The sequence below is a fragment of the Corvus kubaryi genome, unplaced genomic scaffold, assembly GCF_017639235.1.
Source record: "Corvus kubaryi isolate FWS band 111438036 unplaced genomic scaffold, C.kubaryi_AGA036_p1.0 137, whole genome shotgun sequence".
Lineage (NCBI taxonomy): Eukaryota > Metazoa > Chordata > Aves > Passeriformes > Corvidae > Corvus > Corvus kubaryi.
The window spans coordinates 13,941,219-13,961,479 of NW_024580671.1; the positions used below are offsets into that span (position 1 = coordinate 13,941,219).

General features: G+C 35.0%; 1 protein-coding gene across 9 annotated transcripts in view; it reads left to right on the forward strand.

Moving 5' to 3' along the window:
• Nucleotides 1–20,261, forward strand: part of ADAMTS20 (ADAM metallopeptidase with thrombospondin type 1 motif 20) — an 89,431-nt gene that overhangs the window by 44,805 nt on the left and 24,365 nt on the right. For all 9 annotated transcript variants that reach the window (XM_042017950.1, XM_042017951.1, XM_042017948.1 and 6 more), the window contains 13 exons: nucleotides 2,427–2,522; nucleotides 3,779–3,945; nucleotides 4,055–4,184; nucleotides 4,729–4,855; nucleotides 5,549–5,759; nucleotides 6,232–6,396; nucleotides 7,116–7,280; nucleotides 8,929–9,051; nucleotides 9,942–10,049; nucleotides 11,179–11,343; nucleotides 11,555–11,845; nucleotides 12,171–12,332; nucleotides 13,825–14,001. In XM_042017950.1, coding sequence (XP_041873884.1) covers nucleotides 2,427–2,522; nucleotides 3,779–3,945; nucleotides 4,055–4,184; nucleotides 4,729–4,855; nucleotides 5,549–5,759; nucleotides 6,232–6,396; nucleotides 7,116–7,280; nucleotides 8,929–9,051; nucleotides 9,942–10,049; nucleotides 11,179–11,343; nucleotides 11,555–11,845; nucleotides 12,171–12,332; nucleotides 13,825–14,001 — 2,087 coding nt within the window. The remainder of the gene's footprint in view (nucleotides 1–2,426; nucleotides 2,523–3,778; nucleotides 3,946–4,054; nucleotides 4,185–4,728; nucleotides 4,856–5,548; nucleotides 5,760–6,231; nucleotides 6,397–7,115; nucleotides 7,281–8,928; nucleotides 9,052–9,941; nucleotides 10,050–11,178; nucleotides 11,344–11,554; nucleotides 11,846–12,170; nucleotides 12,333–13,824; nucleotides 14,002–20,261) is intronic.

Sequence of the window (20,261 nt, forward strand, 5' to 3'; positions counted from 1 at the left end):
AAACCTTGCGTTATTATTTGGTTTTATAGTTACTTGAATGCTTTAAATTATGTTCAAAATATTGAAATTATAGCATATAAAAGATAATACTGAGTTATACCAAGGAACAGTGTGCTGAACATGTGGGATTATCACTCAGGTGTGCTCAAATAGGAATACAGCCATGCAAACAAGAAATTGTACTTATCTGAACACTGAAACTCCAGTGTCCATGGAAGGTCTAAGACATCCCTAGGCTAATGACTGAAGGCATTGTCTGAGGAAATACTATTTTCCAAAAAAATTCTGAATTAGGATCATGAGCTAAGTATGCTGATGTGCACTTGATCTTTTTCTTTTGACTTCATTTATTTCCCTTTCAAACCGAAATGAGTCATTTTACTAAGGCAGAATTTGAAATTGGCAATAGCAGCCTGTGGTGTGTGCTTATATTCATGCAGTTATGATGTTGTCAGTAACTGTGTAAACAGTAGTAAAGCAATAATCAAAAATTCATTACAGCAAAATACTAATTTACTTGGCTTCCATTTTAAGAGATGGTAATCTAATCGTGTGCACATTATTACTGTGTTGGCTATTACTATTGCATCAATTTAGAGTATCTGAGGATTTCCTGGACGATGGTCATTCTCAGTGGCCTAGTATGTGATTTATTCTCTTCTTGTATCCTTGACAACATGCAGCTTTGTTTATAGTTTCCTCCCATATTTTTTCTTCTTTCATTCTTTTACCACAAAGTCTTCAGTGTGTGAGATGAGGGGCTTTTTTAACTGTATTTTGGTTTTCTTCCCAGTATGTTGAAAGATTGACCAAACCGTGTATTTATCCAGAGCATGCAGCTTGTCAATTTGCAATTGCAGTGCTGCCCCCAGCTGGTAAATGTGATGGACCTGTAATTAGATTAAATCTTCATTTAAATGTATGGCATAGTTTTAATAGATTAAAAGCACTTGGAAGTTAATGAATTATGAAATTTGTCATGGCTTAACCCCATCTGGAGCCAGACAGCCAGTCACTCGCTCACTGCCTCCCGGTGGGATGGGAGAGAGAACTGGAACAATAAAAGTGAGAAAACTCATGGTTTCAGATAAAGACAGTTTAATAGGTAAAGCAAAAGCGCCACACACAAAGCAAAGCAAGAATTGATTCTCCCCTTCCCATGGGCAGGCAGGTGTCCAGCCAGGAAAGCAGGGCTCTGTCATGCATAACAGTGAATTGGGAAGACAAACGCCATTACTCTGAACACCCCCTCTTCCTTTCTTCCCCAGTTTTTGTGCCCGGCATGATGCCATATGGTCTGGGATATCCCTGTGGTCAGCTGAGGTCTATCTGTATCCCCTCACAACTCCTTGTGCACCTCCAGCCTCCTTGCTGGTGGAGTGGGGTGAGAGGCAGAAAAGGACTGGACTGTGTAAGCTCTGCTTGGCAATAACTAGAACATCCCTGAATTGTCAGCATTTTCCAGCACAAATCCAAAACACAGCCCTATGCCAGCTGCTGTGAAGAAAATTAACTCTATCCCGGTCAACACAGTACAAAATGAAAAGGGTATTGGCACTGAAATTTTTACCCCCAGAGGTGCATCAACTAAAGTCACAGTAATATTGTTAAACACAGTGAAATAGGTGGAAAAATTATCAGAATTTTTATTATTAGCTCAGATTGCATGTTTGTATTTATTATGTTTCCAATGTTTGCCATACTAAGTTTTTCTTAGCTGCAGGTATCGTTTTGAGTTCATGATTAGCTTCTGTGAGAAACAGGTTTGGACTTTTTAACCTAGGTTTATGTGCAGAGTAACTTTTTAAAAAAATAAATCTTGATGCACCTTATTTTGTTACCTGGTGGCAAGGCTACCATAATAGTACTATGAGATATTACAAGAAGTGATGACTCATTTGTGAAGCATTTGTATTTTGAAGGGTGTGCACTCAATATTTTAAGCAGGAGAAGGTGGATCAGGCATGGCTAGTTTAACAGCTATATCTACCTATGCATATGGCCTGCAACGCTGCAATATTTTGGTATTTAGACTCATTCCTTAGCATGCTGTCTTGAAATACTCTTGTGAAGAGAAAAGCTACCTCAATTGTGTAAACAGAGAATGGAGATATTTCATGTTAAGTGACTTCCCCAGATTTCTTTAAAAGTTTAAATTTTGAGCAGTCACAGTGTTTTCGGAGTCCCTCTTGATATACTTGACTGCTTTCTAGAGTAGTTCTGCTCTCTAGGGATTTTTCTGAGTCGACTGAACTCAGTGGTAAAGAATTGAATTCACATTTCTGAACACAGAACATAACACTTCGTAACACGTGAAGGCATTCAGCATTGGTTGTCTGGTGCACTGAAGGGTTTTGTGAATGAAGTTAAAATATATTTTCATGTTTACTAATACTTGACCATCTTTGTATATAATTAATTTGCAGGTTACAATGTTGTAGTAAATATTCCCAAAGGAGCAACAAATATTGATATTCGACAGCACAGCTACTCAGGGAAACCAGAAGATGACAACTACCTTGGTAAAAGCCTCGTGTGTACAACATTGATGGATAAGTTTTGTGCTCTTGACAGGGAATATATTATTGAGTATACTATGAGAAGTCTGATAAAGACTTTGGAGAAAATATCTAATTATTTTTATCTTCATTTGCCTGAGTCTCTCTATAGATACTAGTTTTCCAAAAACATCAGTGAGATGTTGTTAAGGTTTCTAATTCTTAGATGAGTGTGTTCATTCATCAGAGAATAAGAATTACAGTGCCTTGCATCGTTTTGTCAATTTTTTACTTTGTTGTCACAATGTTAATTGAAACACCACAAGTGAACTCAGGAATAATGTAGGTATTTGTTGTTTTAAATCTTGGAAGCATACACTTCATTTATGAACAAAGCAGTCTGACCATCAGCAAATTTATCAGTTGTCTCATATTTCTCTTTTTCTATTATGTCTGGGACATAAAGAGTATAAAGGCCATCACATGCTGATAGATTTGCAAGTGTGCGTAGGTAACAAAGAATTCGTGAGTACATCCTACCAAAAATCTTGGTTGTTCTATTTCATAGTAGTTACATTGTATCTGAAGTGCCTGAAAAAATACTGAAGCATATTTACCTTCTGTCTCTTCTTCCATTGTCATCCTAGCCAGCAAACTTCAGAATTCTCAAAATGTTTTCCTTGTCACCTGTTGCCCAGTTGTTACACATGCAGCTCACAGGACACAGAAACAACCCTCGCTCCCTGACATTAGCTTCCATTTCAAATGTAGCAATGCCTGAATAGCATCTTGTACTACAAATTTTACCTTATTTTAAAAATGTTTAACTTGTTTTTCATCTTTATTATTGCAAATTGGTCATTGTCTTAAATTACTATCATAAATGCCTCATAATTTATTTTTATTTTCAAGTTTAGTTTTAAAACCTAGTTCAGTAGAAGTAGCTGTAGCAAATACAAGGGTGTGGGCTGTAGAATAGGGCAGAAATACCAATAATTATTGTTTCCTTCTACAGTAACAGAACCTAGCCAAATTTAAAAGTCATGACTTCAGTCAGCCCTTCAGCAGAACAAATATTATTAAATTACTATAATGTAGAGAAAATCCATGGCTGAGAATATCCATGACAACTGCTCAGGTGAAAGTTACTGATGATTAGGAACGAATTCATTAATTTGAAACTGTTTGATACAACTTTTTACATGAACTGCATGTTGATGAGATTTTATTGATAGAACCTTTTAACTAAATAGATCTCCAATATTTTATTTCACTTACAGCTTTATCAGATACCCATGGAAATTTTATCTTGAATGGAAATTTTGTTGTTAGCATGTCAAAAAGAGAAATCAATATACAAGGAGCCATTTTTGAGTACAGTGGTTCAAACAATACAATAGAACGAATTAACAGCACTGATAGAGTTGAAGAAGAACTAACCTTACAGGTGCATGTTTACTTTTTTCATAAGCCTGAAAATTTCCTACATGATCATTATGTTCTTAATTTTATGTTCAAATTCACTGAAAAACAGCTATCATTTTATCTCAATCAAGGTTTTGTGTGTAGGGAATTTATACAACCCTGATGTGCATTATTCATTCAGTGTCCCGATAGAAGATGGAAGTGATCTGTTTACATGGGATCCTTATGGACCCTGGCAAGACTGTAGCAGGATGTGCCAAGGTACTGTGAAGTATTTTTTTCACCAGAACCAAAGATCTGATGGCATTTAGGAAGGGAGTTGTCTTAAGTTCTCTTACTTTTCACCCTTACTTGTGAAGAAGAAACTTGTTACCCTCAGTAAACTTTAAGTGCACAGAGCCTTTAAGGACAGTATAGCTTCTGATTTTTGTTTTTGCTATTTTTAGTACTTATGCAGTACAATTCTATATTCAAACCTACATTTGGAAACATAGGAGCAGTTTATTAAAAGAAAAGGTTGAATCAAATCTGATATGTCCTATTAAGGTGGTATTGTATGTCTACTAAAGTTGATACCCTGTGAGACCACTGTACGACAGCTGGGAGGTGGAACAGGTGATTGGGAAAAGGTTGTTCTCCACCTGGAATGTAGTGAGCTACACAAAGCAGCATGTTTGTGCAGAATCTGCTGTATACAGCAATTTGTGTTAATGGGGTATCTCAGTTAAATTCCCAAATGATGAATGGAATCCATAAGGCACTCTTAATTTAGCCCTTTATTTACTTCTTCTGGTGCTTTTTCAAGGTATTCGAAGAAGAAGAGTGACATGTATACGTGAAAGTGATCATGTGGTAGTGTCTGATCAAAGATGTGAATTCATACCTGCTGTACCAAGTGTCTTTGAGGAGTGTAATACAGAGTGTGAATTAAGGTAAAAAAGGTTCCTAACTGATGGAGTTATATGTGGTCTTATATGTTTTTATTGATTGATATTGAAACAAAGTAATTCAGACTGCTTTATCCTCTGTCTCTCCATCCCTCTCTACCTCCCTCGTCCTTCCCATCTCTCCTTGTTTTCCTCAAATCTGTTGGTGTAATGGCTTTATACATTATATTTACACCTCTGACTCCACATAGAACTAGGGTACTTTTCTAATTTTTATTGTAAAGTACAAAATCTCTTGCTAGAATTGTGAATCTATTCTATATATTCTGGCACAAAAACTTGTATTGCTGCTTGAAATACATTTTCCACCAGAACTGTACCCACAACTGGAACTAATTTGAAACAGATGTTGTGTTTTTGCACTCCAAGATAGCCCACACTGAAGTGTTCAGAGGATGAAGAGTTAGAATTATAGCTTACATTTTTCAAAGTCACCTAGGAGATGAAGACAAAAGATCCTTTAAATTTAAAAAGTTCTTTTAAGCCTGTGAGTCAAATTCTTTTATATTGCTTTAAAAATTCCAGCCATGAGATAGAGTTTACAGTTTCATCTGTTCCCTAAAATGCATATCTATATTTACATTATAATTCTCTGAGTTCTCTGAGTGCTTTAATTGCCATGGTCATATTTTTTTAAACATAGTTAGCTTTCTACAACAGAAAATTGTGTCATTGTAGGTGGCACAGTGTTGGGAAAAGTGACTGTACATCAAAGTGTGGCCCAGGACATCGGTCTATTGAGATCCACTGCATGAAGTACTCCATTGCAAGAGGACTCAGTGCTCCAGTGGATGATAAGTACTGTGCTGATCAGCAGAAACCACCAGCCAGAGAGCCCTGCCATGGTGACTGTATGTTAAGAAGTTGGCACTACACAGAATGGTCACAGGTACAGATTTAAAACTTCTTTATTGTACCATTATAGTTCTGGCATGCATACCAAATTTTTATTTCTCTATATTTTTTTTAGCTTAATAACTAAAAGGAAGCGATGTTTGAAAAATACAGATTTGTAGGATCAGCTAATACCAACCTTTATATTTAAGCAACTTCCTTATATTTTTGTAAGAAATGGTAGCTTGCTTGCAGGCTGGTTTTGGAAGTCAGCAGCGAAGATCTGGTAATTAAAGGTGTATATTAATTTAGTTCTGTACAATTTTGGTTTTATTCTTCATTTAAGTTTTATCTTGGAACTATTATACAAAGTGCTGATTTTATCTCAAATGAACATATTAGCAGCCTGTGGATTAAATGGAGGACACTTTGGTCTGGTGCAATCATTAACATCTTTTAAGACTGATAATGTATTTTGGCCTGGTTTTATTGTATTCTGTTTCCTGTTTCATAACTGTACACCACAGTGTTCCAGGAGCTGTGCAAGAGGTGTCAGAACCAGAGAAGCTTTTTGTATGAACAACTTGGGTCGTCATCTTCCTGACAGAGAATGCCAGGAACTTCCAAGAGTTGTTACACAGACTTGCAATGAATTCTTATGTCCAAGCTGGTCGGTTACTGACTGGAGCGAGGTAATGAAACCATGGAAAACTTAAGGTACATTTGGTCCTAGTCATGGATATTAAAATAAGCTGCATTAAGTGTTTAGGGTTTTTATTTTATTTTGGGCCACACGGTTGTAAAAGTTCTGAAGTCCTATGATTTGTCTGATACACATCACAGATCTATGAATGGCATGAGAACTTCTGTAAAACACTCCTAGAATTCATTTTTTCCTTAATTTTGTTACATTAAAATGAGGTAGTGAAGATACGTAAAGTAAATGTATTTATATTTCCTTTTTTATGAAGCAATGAGAACTATATAGCCAATGTATAGTTCTGTTTAATAGAATTATATTAATTTTATTATAGATTAGGTGGATATAAAAGAATCAGACAGTTTAAACATTTTTCCAGTGAAAGCTATGATATATGCACTATTATTTTAAACAAGTATTCTTTACTCTATTGGAAATAAATGATCTGTTTTATATAGTTTTATATAGTTTTTATAATTTGTAGCTTTTGAATCTTGATAGTGATTTCTTTGTATTAGCATTTGAGTTGAAGCCAACAGGAAATGGAGAGTTCATTAAAAAATAGGGTTTTTTGACTACTTACATTCATGGAATATTTTTGTTATTTATGTGATTTTTAAAATCCAACAAGTTACTAAAAGAAATTGAAGCCATTAATGCAGATTCATTAATCAGGTTCTCCGCAAACTGATGGTTCTAATAATTTTACAGTGTCCTGTGACATGTGGCAAAGGAATGAAGCATCGTCAAGTCTGGTGCCAACTTAATGATGAACAACTGAGAGATGATTTCTGTAACCCAAATGACAGACCAGAATCAGTAACACCGTGTGAACTTCATGAATGTGCATCTTGGCAAGTAGGGCCTTGGGGATCAGTGAGTACATGAGGATTCCTGGTTTCTTGTTTTATGGTTCAGGCTATGAGCAATCACAAAACAATACTTTTAAAACATTATAGTTGAATCTTTAGCAGTTGTTTTACTTGAATTGATTCACGTTTGTTTCCAGGATCCTATTGGCTATCTAACTTGTAATTTAGGAACACCCAAATATAAGTTAAATGCCTAAAATAGTAATTGATCCTGAGCCTTAATATCAAAGATGCTTTTGCACATGAGTGTTTTACATCACCAGAATAATGAAAATAAGGGTAGCAAACTGTTCAGATGAATGACACAGGTAAAAGACCAAATATTTATAGGTGAGTGGGCATATTCAAGTGGTAGCATCAATTACGATCATAGAAATGTATATGCTAATTATAGCAGGGAAAAAGACTTAGTATTTTATTGTTACATTTCATTTTTACCTTCAGTGATAAAAGATCTGCTATCTCTTTATGTGAAAGTACTGTTGAAAAATGTGTTCCTGTGTGATGCTCATCTAATATAAACCAGAGTGGATTTAAAACTCTAGAAAAAAGTGAATTAATTTGTGAAGGAAACTTTTGCCACCATATAGATGAGAATTAATTTTAAAAAATAAGGTACTCAGTTTCATCTGGCTTTTATAAGATCAGGTTACTCAAACCAACAGAAGATTATTCAGTGTTTCTTGGATGCTGGTGGGAAATCATAACTGAAGAGCAGCTGATCTTTGTTTTATTACATACAACCTGTTACTAAAATACAGAATAAATATACCTTTGGAAATGAAGTATATTTTTAATTTAGACATTTAATTTAGACATTTCTTCTATTTTTTACCTTAGAGATAAACGCACTGTTATCTAACATAATGTAGAATTCCTTCTATGTAATCTTTTGATCACAAGGTGATGACTTTCCATTCCTAAAAGCTAAATGCAAAAAGTAAATAAAAAATTAATTCAGTCACATGACAGAATTCTTATTAATAAAAAATAGTCTTCTGAAATAGCTTGTACAAGCAATTTACCAGTCTGTGTCACTAGAGCAGAGCTTTTCATTGCAGTTTTTCCACTGTACCACCATAGCCATTCATAACCAGGTTTTTACAAGTACTTGTGCTTGAACCACAACATTTATAGGATTTGTGTCATAATATTTTCAGCCATTTAATGTTTTATGGGGCTTCTTTGACTGCAATCTAGTCAAACTCTATAGAGAAGGGAAAGACATTTAACAGCTGCAGCTAGTGATTCATTTGAAGCTACTCTTACTCTTCCCATTTCCTCTACTTTCTCTACACCAGTTTTTATTGCTGAGCATGGCATTATAGAGCATGGATTTGTCCCTTTGATCAGGTCAGGTCTGCTGTTCTGGCAGTGTTCCTTCCCAGTCTCCTGCCCACCTCCAGCCTACTCACTGCAGGGGGTAGAAAGGGGAAAAGAGAGAAAGCGTGCATCCTGCACAAGTAATGTTCATTCGTGTGCTGTGGACACTGGTTAAGTACCTGATGGTCTGCCACAAAGGAAGTTAGCACCATCTCAGTAGCCATTTCTATTCATTCTGGAAAGAGTTTTAAAGTAGAAAATGTAATTAAAAATGAAATTTGATTATAAATAGCGCTATTTCAAGTGTATTACATTCCTGCCTTCAACAGTGTGCTGTAACATGCGGACGCGGATACCAGGTGCGCGCAGTCAGATGCGTCACTGGGATGTACCGTGTTATTCTGAACGACGACAGGGAGTGCGATGCTGCCACTCGTCCTAGAGACAGTCAAGTAAGTTAAAAAGTACCTCTCTACTTACCTGTTAAAACTGTCTAAATACAACTGTTGTCTACTGACTCTGTGAGGGAACTTGGAGGAAATCACTTCTAAAATGAGAAAAAAATACTGAAACTCTATGCTTTTCTTCACAAACATCAAATTTTGCCCAGGGAATTAAGGAAAAGAAGGGTAATTTCAAGACTCGATGTTTGAAAGTGGTACGTGGTTGAAGAGTTAGAGTATATGATTTCAAGGAATCCAAAATCCTGTGATTATTTGGCAGTGGGGGAAGCTCCAACATGTAGAACATTATAAGGACACTGCTTGCCATCCTGCTTAATAAATAATAGTACCCAACTGGCTTCTTTATAAGCTTCTAAATATAAAAGCCAGTTAATTGATATAATTTATTTCCACTTAGATGTGAAAACACTGGGTTTGAGTATCCTTTACATTTTTAATTGTGATACCTGTTTGGCTACTGACTGAAACTGGGCAAATTTATGTTCTCAGTAGCTGAAGGTATAAAGGACAGGACAGCACAGCCACCTTCTTTGCTTGGTCCTTGTGTGCTGCCTGTGGCTCTGAAGCAGGACACTGTAATGTCTATGCTCCTTGTCTCCAACAAGTTGGCCAAAACTGTTCTTTCTCAAAGTGCCAATATTATTAATTATTACTAATGCAGTTTTAAGATCAAGTAAATTTTCTTTGATACTCAATTTAAAACAAAACAAAACAATTCAATGAAAGGTCTTTGAATAATTCCAGGGAAAATGTAAAAGACGGTATTTACGTGTTAATTAATGCTGGTTTATTGTAATGGTAGGATCTAACCATTTGCTTTTCATTTGGCTCTTCCAAAATGTATATTTCAAAAGCTTCTTTTTTCCTCACCCCCACAGGAATGTGAATTGCCCTCTTGTCCAGAAAATACAAAATTATGGACTACTTCACTTCCTCTAGTCCATGTGGGGAAGGTGACCCAATGGAGATATGGATCATGGACTCCAGTATGTAATGTAGCAGTCACACCTTGCAGAGCTGTCCTCCACTCATTCACCCATTTTTCCATAAAGCTCTCATTAATATATAGATTAAAAAGGAATTCTAATATTTTCTTAAGAAAAGAAACTGTTTCTTAACGAGCAGATAGACACTCCCAGGAAACTGTGCTTCCAATCCAACCAGAAAAAATAGTAGGAAAAAAGCAGAATTCTAGGAGCTGGGGTTCTGAGTGAGATAGTTCTCATATGATTGACAGTGTGCTAGGAAGTGGTTTTTTAAATGTAATTGATCAGTTTCTGAGTATGGAGATCATCTTTGATTTTAAAATATGATTTAAATCTTTGATGTGAATAGTAATACTAAACAGTTAGAGTCTTTCAAGGTCTATTTTGACTTTTTTGTAAAATAAGCATTATTAAAATGGTTCCTACATAAATTTTCTTCAGTGGAAGCTTTTTATTTTGATAACGTTGAAAATTAGTTTTACTTGATAGAAATGTGAAAATTTAAAATTATCTATAAAATATAGGTGTGTCTGTTAATCCCTTGAGATATTTAACAAAGCATATAATGCAGTTATATTTTTGTACAACCATTTTAACTAAATAGCAGTAAAGGGTGCATAAACTGAGGCTACTCATCAGTTCTTCATTAAATCCACCTTGAACTTCTCAGCTATAAAGGCATCAGAAGGGGCTCAGTGGCGTCTGCTAATACAAACCATAATGGCAAATGGATTGTTAATACTGGTTTTTATTTTAACAGTTGATGTAAATATTGCATCACTGTGTAATAACTAAAATGTTCTGGAAGTTACTGATGTTTCTGTTGTTGCTTGAAACTGTATAATTATTCCATGTTATAGTTTAAGTGCTGTCTGTTTATATATGCTGAAATTCTTCATGAGAATTAAGGCCATGCAACTCAGTTCCACACTAGCAGTTGTTCTTAAGGCCTAAATCTTTCAGCAGTATTTCACTTTCCTTTCTGAATGCATGGCTCTATTAGTGTGAAATGGAAATCTGATTTATTTCTAAAGTCAAGCTGATACTAAGCTATGTTAGTATTTTAGATGCTTGCATAATCTTGTTTTAGTCTCCTAAAGTGTGATGGCCTTGAATTGTTCTCTGACAGTGCTCTGCATCCTGTGGGAAGGGCGATCGTGCTCGCTATGTGAGTTGTAGAGATGCTCATGGAGAAATAGCAGATGAATCTTTGTGTGCTTATTTACCACGACCAGCTGAAATTTCAAGCTGCTTTAGCCCATGTGGAGAGTGGAAAGTTGGAAATTGGTCCCCTGTAAGTATTAACTGTAACTTTTTTTTTTAATGTGTGTATTTAGATTATTGGCCAAATCTCTGTTTAGTATGTATTTTGTGCAAGCATGATTGAAATTGCATCCCTTGAAAGAACAAAGTATATGTTTGTTCTTGTCAAAAGTAAATATAAATGTATTTGTTTATTAGTTATCAATGTTCTGTGACAAACACTATGTTAATCTTTTGGTCAGTGCACAGTTACGTGTGATAGTGGAATAGTGACAAGACAAGTCATCTGTGTCAACTATCATCAGCAAATCAATGAGAATTACTGTGATCCTGAAGGCCGACCTCCTAAGGAACAAGAATGTAACATGCCACCATGTCCACCAGTTTATCATCATGTTCCAAAAATACATGACCATCCAAGCCATTTTCCAGAAATAGGTTACCTCCCCGTGCACCCTCCACAAGACAATTTAAACCAGTGGAACCGTCCTTCTGTGGGAGGATATCAGTGGAGAACTGGACCCTGGGGAGCAGTAAGAAATTTCTTTAGAATATATTAATTTTTTCTGTTACATCTGTGTTAACATTTCTAGGAATATTATTGCAGTACAGATTTGATCAAAAGAGAAGCACATTAATTTAAAAAATTATTGTTGTTCTTATTGTTGTTCAGAATATATTGAATTCTAAGTGTAATTTTTCTGTGATTTCAAATTTCAAGTACTTCTACATAGTAGTCATTCTTATTTGAAAATTTCAATTTTGAATGTTAAGGTTTAAAACCAACCTGTTTTACCAACATATTTTACATTTTTCTGATCATGCAATGGCAAAATATATGTTTACCTGTTTTGGTAGTGCTCTAGTACTTGTGCAGGTGGATTTCACCGCCGAGTTGTAGTATGTCAAGATGAGGAAGGAAGAAGTGCCAGTAATTGTGATGAGGCAACAAAACCTTCAGAGTCGAGACACTGTGATTCTGGACCCTGCCCACGGTGGAACTTTGGGAACTGGGGAGAAGTAAGAGCATTTCACTTACAAAGGGGAACATTGTTTACCGTATAAGTTTAGAAGTAGGATCTTAATTATTACGTGACTGTGAGTGGAACTGAACACCTTGTTTTTAATTATTTAATAGAGTTTAAAATTTAAAAATTTAAAAAGAATTAATTTCAAGCTGTTTAGCTAAACTTTATTCTTTGATCAAATCCAGAACTGTAGTGTAAATATGAGTGATGTAAATCCAAAAGAAGTAATTATTGTGTGGGGCTGAGGATATACAACATCAGCAAATCATGTGGTTGTTGTACAACATGTATCTTGAGACATAACAAATTATATTCTATTACAAAAAGCTGGATTCTATGCAGAAAAACTGCAGTGTAATAGCTAGTCTAAGAAAAAAAAATGGGTATAAGAAGCTGTAGAGAAACTTTATTCCATGTCATGTCATAGGTCCTAACAATAGTAGCTGTAAGCAGTAGTAGTGGTAGTTAGAAATTGCTGGGTGGTAGTTAGAAATTGCTGGGTGGTAGTTAGAAATTAGAAGTATGGAGATAGGATCATGCATCTAAAAGTTGCGCCTGGGTTAGAACATTTTGTGAAACATTTTATTGGACAAAGAACAGTTTCTTCATGCTGTGTGATGTCATATCTTGACCACATATTCTTGCTCAAACACTATAGAAAGAATTAAAGCTGATTATTTTTGCATTTGTTCTAATCTAACCTCTTGTGATTCTTGCCCACTTTTCTTATTCTTGAAAATCAATGACTGGAATTGAAAAAATAAGAAAAATTGGTTGAGTGACTTTTTTATTTTACCTTTTTTTCCCCTTGTTTTGGCCAGATTTAGCGATTCAGTTCTCAAGGTCAGTCTAAATGTCATATTTTTTCTGTCCATAGTCATAGACTTGGAATACAGTTCATACAGATGGCTGCAGTTTTTTTCTAATTTAGAATCCTTGAGAATACAGTAAAAAGCTTTGAACTATTGTAGATTGGTTTTAAGAGCTCATTAGGAATGAGAACTGGTATTGAAGAATTACAGGCAAACTGAAACCCAGAAAACACATCCTGTAAGTATTTTTCACTTAGTCTGTATAAACTAGACTGTGTAAAAATGTTCCCAGTCTGAGTTTTCTGAGTTTTTCTGCCCACTGTCTGGCACGGAAAACTAGTTTTAAGACAAATTTCCATCTTTTCCTCTTACTAAAGAAAGAGACACATGCACATTTATTCTCACAATTACTTGTCCTTAACAGAGTGTCTGTAACTGAGACCTTCTGCAGAAAATGACTTGATAAACCATAAAAATGTGGTTTGGTAAATGTTTTGGTGAGAGAATTACATGAGATTAGACTTTAAGTCCTCATTCTTGACTAGTGTCCAGGGAATATGGAAGTAGACACAGTAAATAGTATGATGTTCTGATTATTGCTATATATTTTGGTTTCATGGTATGTGATGACTCTGTTATTAAAATTATTGCGTATAAAATTCTGTGTTTCAGTGCACTCAAACTTGTGGAGATGGAATAAAGACAAGACTGGTGATTTGTCAGCTTCCCACTGGCCAAATGTTGGGTGATCAAAACTGTGAAATTCTAGACAAGCCACCTAACACGGCACAATGTAATGTGCACTCTTGCCCTGGTGATGTTTCTTGGCATCGGGGACCGTGGAAATCGGTACGATAGCATTCACTAATATTTTTTGCTTTCTTGTTCTTTCTGTCACTCTATTTCCCCTTGTCTTTTAAAAGATTTCATATCATCATTTTATTTCATAACAGTGAAATAATAATGCATGTAGAATATAGTCTATGTAGTTTTATAAAGAAATTGTTCCTACAATCATAGAGTTAAATGAGAAGCGGCCATGTCTTTCAGAGGGAACAGTATCATGCTCTGTAAAACATCATAGGGAATATTTTGAAAATTACCAGAGATCATCATAGCTGATAACAGTACCTAATAGGTGTTCCATTTTGAAGGGTTACAATTTGATATGTATTTAAATTTAAAGTTTATGCTGTAAGTTATGCTGTAGTATTATCTACATATTTATATTTGCAAAAACACCCCAAACTTTTTAGTGCATAACTTTTTTCCTGTAGTATATTTAAGTATAAAATAACTCACACCCATGTATATTATACTCTGTCATCAAACATTTTACTCCATATTACCTGTACATTTGTGTATAAAAGTTTATATTAGTGGTTTTAAAACAGGGACTAATTAAAGTTATCTATGTATAATTATGTATGTAACTATAATATGTTATTGTCTACATGTCACTGTCTATTAATGTGTAAAAATGCCTACTGTAATCAGCATTAATCTTTACAATTGCCACTAGCAGATTATTAACATACTGAAGTAATCATAGCAAGCTCTGCAGTATAGAGCACATTATATTTCCCAAGCTGTGAATTTGACAACAATATTGATTATTGTGCTAAATTCTAAGGAGAATAAAGGCAATCAAAGGAGGTTGGATCCAGTTCTGGTTCCATCAAAATCAGCAAAAAAACCTGTTATTGACATCCCTGGGAGATGGTCTGGGACAACAGTTGTTTAGGGGTTTTTTATTAATAAAATTATGTAATTTGTCTCTTTTAATTAATATGGCAGCATTTAAAAAATATTATCCAATTTCAACTATAACAACTGATAATGTTTATATAATCTATTCTAATTTATTGCAAAGAGACTGTAAAATGTAAGTTTGAATTAATGATTTACCACAGTTATCTCTTTCTTCCACTGTGCAAAGCAGAATTTGACTTTGTGTTTAGCAGACACCAGATTATCTTATTTAGCCATTAGCCAAATAATTGGCAGTGACTCGCTACCTATTATACATCAGGTGCTGAGAAGACAAGCAGGGTTCAGCACACAGTTGCCTTTGAACTCAATGTTTGTTATCCTTTTAGATCAAGAATTATTCACAACCTGTATGTTCCCTGAGTAATGCGGTTTGCCCTACATTAATAGATTACCTGTAAATTCTAGTGTTCATGTGAATGTTTCACATGGCTTAGTTTTATAAAGATTTTCATGTTGGTTTATATCTCAAGTGACATAAAAAGCCATTTTTTAGAATGGATTCTATTTATCAGAGAGAGAGGCCTCTTTGATATATGATGGCAAGCTCTGTGGTTAAGCCATAAGAGATTTAATTTCATCGCACTATCTCATGCTGCAAAAACAAACGTAGCAGATTCAGGAAATAAAAGCAGGCTCACATATTGAATATGCTGTCACATTTTAATAGTTTAGCTAGTGTGGATGCTGCTAACACAGAGACTTAGTTGGGTTTTTTTGCTGTTTAAGCAGAGCAAAATTTATTCAGTAAGGATGACTATTAGGAAGGAGCAGTAGAAGCTTTAGTCACAGGAGTGCTGTTGTAGCCTAGCACAAACAGCTTTGTTTAGCCATGGTTGACTAGTAATTTGCTAGTTTGGCAATAGATCATGTCCTGCCTATCTTACACATTTCTGGCATAAAATATGCTCTAATATAGGGAACTGTCTGGCTGAATGCTGTCTGGCTGCTGAAGTCCTCGAGCCTGTCACATCAACACTTACCTCCAGAAGATCACAAGAACCAGACAAATAACTATTTATTTTTTTCATAAAATTATTGAGTAATATTTCTATGCCAGGACAGCAATGCATCGAGCTTTTGTGTCTACTAGTGAGATTCTAGTGTTAGAACCTAAGCAAAAACTGAGTTGTGAGACTAGATGGTCTTAGAAGTCTTTTCCAGCTTTAATGATTCTGTGATTCTAACTTCTTCCACAAGCGATTCACTATATATTTGAGAGCGGAAGACTTTTAGAACTATGCCTTCTAAGTACATTTCTTTCAGTTATTAATTTTGCACAACATAATTAAAGTAAATTGTAGCTTGTAAATGCACAAAAGGGCCCTTGCAAGGAAGGCTCTGTTCATGATTTGAAGCCAGAATTTTGGTTGATGCTTTCTGCAGTTTAGCAGCTGTTGGCTGTTACACTTTATTGTGTCTGTCAGTGGCTACTGTAGCTGACCCTCACAAAGCTTAAAGGCTGTGTACTCCTCTGTTCCTGGTTTCTGCAGTTGTCCAAATGGATGTGAGACAAGTAAATTTCAAGTTCTAAAGTTTTGTAAATTTAATTTTTATAACTTTTCTGAAGATTTTAGGAAGCTTGTGCAGGAATTACACTGGAGGAATAGAATAAGCTGTTCATATGTGGGAAGACAATATCTTCAGGCTTTGCATAGTGATGAAAGTTTGTTCACATTTTTGGACAACAAGAATTTTGATACATTTAGGAGTTTGACCTTATTTTTGGCCCCCTGTACTTTTTCAGTGCCTGCAAAACCCTTGAACCTCCAGGCACCAAGCAGCAAGGTTTCTGCTTAGGCAGTTGGTGGTAGCAGTTGATGTTGCCTTGGAAACTTTATATTTTATTTGGGCATTCATTCTTGTATAAGTGTGGGTAGCTACCTAAATTTTATCCTGAAAATTTTAACCAGATATGTCTTAACTTGAAATGTGTTTGGTTCTCATCCTTTCTTGTTTCTTTAGAAAGAATACATAGCTCCTTACAGAAGATAATTATATTTTGTTTGTCTGAAATGTTTATAAAATAAAGATTTTAATTCTTTTTCTTTTCCTCACTGTTAGGATTTGTATGTAATTCATAAGTATTACTTGTGTTTTCAGAGGAAATAGGCATAAAAATAATGGATTATTTTCAAGATTGCCCTGAAGTCTTAGAAATGTGTTACTGCTGTTACTTACTCCCCTTCAGACACATAATGTAATATTCTTTAAAGTGGCTGTCTTTCCAGTGCTTCAGTTTTCTACTTACTTGCTCCAGAATAATTTAGATGTAATTCTGTCTTTGCAGTAGTGGAAGAAATCTGCTATTACTTTTAATGAATATGAATCTATTTTTAAAAAACAGTCCCGGTTCCCTTCCAGTGTTGTTATTGCCAGGCATCCCATTGACCTCTCCAGGAACAGAAGCAGGCCAAACTTGCATAAGTAAAATATTTATTTGTTTTCATTTTAATGCAAAAATTCTTGCTGTGTATGATAAGTGCCTTCATTCACTTTTTCTAATGTGTAAAAAGTATTTATATCTTTAAAAGTAATCTTTTATATTAAAAGGGAATTCAGAATCAGTGAACATGGTTTTCAAAACCACCTTCAGATTTTACCTCTCCTTCTGCTCAGGCCTAATGTTGAACTTCAAAATACCTCATTGCCAATACAACACACTAAATTAATATCCCACTGCCTGAAATCTTGATGTTAGCATCTGCTATTCATTTTTTTAAACTTTGGAAATGGGAGGGGGGCCTTATCAGAGATAACTGATAACAGCTGTCACTGCCCAAATAATGTCATAAAACAGAGTTGGGATAGTGAATTCCATTTAGGGTCGTTCTGATAAAAATGAAAGAAAACACTTGTTTCCAAATTTCAAAACCAAAATATTTGTGTAATGTTCATCGAGTTTAGAGGAAATTTTTCCTGTTTGGTGCTATGTTGCCTGTATAGCTTGAAATAATAAATAAGTTATAATGTATGCGTAATAATTTAATTTAATGACTGTGACTCGTGTCTGTGAAATACAGTTGCATTTTAACGCTTCTTTTTCATGCATGTTGTGTGGCTTTGTGTTTATATTTATTGTGCTCTTTATTAAGGAATGTCAATGTTTAAAGTCCTTAAAAAATAAAGGGTGGGACAGGTTCTAACCACTTTTGCTGAAAGTGAGGGTTTTCTTTAACCTTTGTGTTGAAATTAACTTCATATGATATTTTAGTGACATTGTTTTCATGGGGAAAAGCTCTTATATTGAACAGAAAAAAAAATATTGTTACTGATGAAAGCAGCAGTTGATGCCATTGATCAACTGGACTGACACAGATAGTTGGCCCATGGTCTTTGATGGTAAAGCTAAAAGATCCTATCTCCTGAATCTTTTGCTGGAGGTGTAATTTTATGGCCCAGTCCTGCTCCCACTTAGTCAAAACACAGATAAACACTTAGATAAAACACAGAGAAGAATGAGGATCATAGCATAATGCTTAACTCCTAATCTCAAAGACATAACATGGATTTTTACATTCCTAAAACACTTTTGCAGAAAGAGGTTTGCAGAGCTTTCAGACCCTCCATTTAGAAAGAGGACAAGTAAGAGTGGGAAATAGTCAAAATAAAAGCAATAAATAATAATAATAATAATAAAATCACACACACAAAAAACCCAACCCAAACACAAAACCCTAACAACCAGAATATAATGAAAGGGGAAAAGAAGCAGGTGATGCTTAATACCATGCCTAAATACATGCAGCCATTTAATGAGAATTAAAGGAATATGAAGATACTGGTGTATTTATTAGAACTTTCAGAAAAGCTGAAGGGTTATAGGTGGTCAGATCCTTGTGAAAATCATTCTGAGCTGCTCTGTATGTATGTGGCAGCTTTGAAAACTCCAGTCAGAACTTGTAAGTGTTGGTTCAAAGTGGTTTTGGGACCCAGATTTAAAAGTTATTAAACATATATTAAAGTATTAGCATTTCCAAACATTTGTGAGGTTCAATACATGAATATTTTTATTACCTGGCATGGGTTAGGAAACAACAGTATGTTCTGTAGTTCTGTATTGCAGGAGTTCCTAGCCCTGTCTTTGAAAACCAGTAATTTTGGGAGACTGGTTACTCCCCTAAGACAGGCTGCTCTATTGATCAGATTATGTTCTAGCAGCCATCTATCTATGGCCCTTTCACTTCAGTGACAGCAGGATTAAACGCTTAGATTTCCTGCTGAATCAGTCCTTCAGAAGCTTCCATGCCTGTTCATATTTACGTACAGGAAATGTAATTTTGGAAATATTGATTGTAAGTAAATTGAAAATATACAGAAAAGTGGCTTAGGTTTAAAGGAAACTGGATTTCAACATGTGAAGGTAGGTAAAATTTTGCATTTACCATCTAAAATATGCTCATATTTCATGCTAAATTAATATTTAATATAAATTGGGAGGGGGAGTAATTGTTTAGGTGATATTTAGTTAAGTGCCATAGAAAAAGTGATATTTTGTATGCTTCTGAAAAGTTTAAAAAATTTCTGACCATACTGTATTGTTCCAGCATATATTGCTTTGTATTTCCAATTTTTTGAAGTTCAAATACAAAATCTTAGATTTTAATCAAATGAAAAAATTGACATGATGTGAAGTAATACTTTTTACAGGGGAGAAAGGCACACAGAGCTCATGTATTTGTCATTCCTTTAATATCTGAGCTACTGTTTTGCTGTTGCTAACTTAACTAAAAATGATAAATCAGAGCTTGCACTTGCTGGGATCAAGATTTTCTTTTGCTCGTATTTAGATTTTTGCAAACTCAGCTGAAACTAATTAACCTAATGTTGTAAGACTGTCTTATGTCTATTTACTTTTGTAATTGGTTAATTGAAAAGACCCTGTCTCTTAAGATAATAAAATGAAGTTTTAAATAGTTAAAATATTACAAGGAAATGCTTTTTAACTGTGCAACCCCTTTGTGCAGATGTAGCTTCCGTAACAGAGATCCTCTATCATATTAAAAATGTGTTCCAGCTTTCGTTGTGAGTACCTGTGAACAAAATGTCCCTCTCAAGGGGACAAAGTTATTTTTCAGTGAGAGTGCAGATTATGTCATTCCTGTGCATTTGTTCAGTTTTCCCCAGCTTCACAGGAGGCTTGGGGCTAACCTACCTGTGATACAGTCTGTTAAACTGTGTCTAGTTTTTGGAAGCAATAAATGGATTCATTTTGGGTTGCTCTTTGGTTTTCACGGAGGTTTGTGAACACAGCTGCTGGATGGACACAGATACACATCTGTTGTTCTCTATTTGGAAAATGTGTCAGGAATTTTATCCATTTATTTGAAACAGAGAGA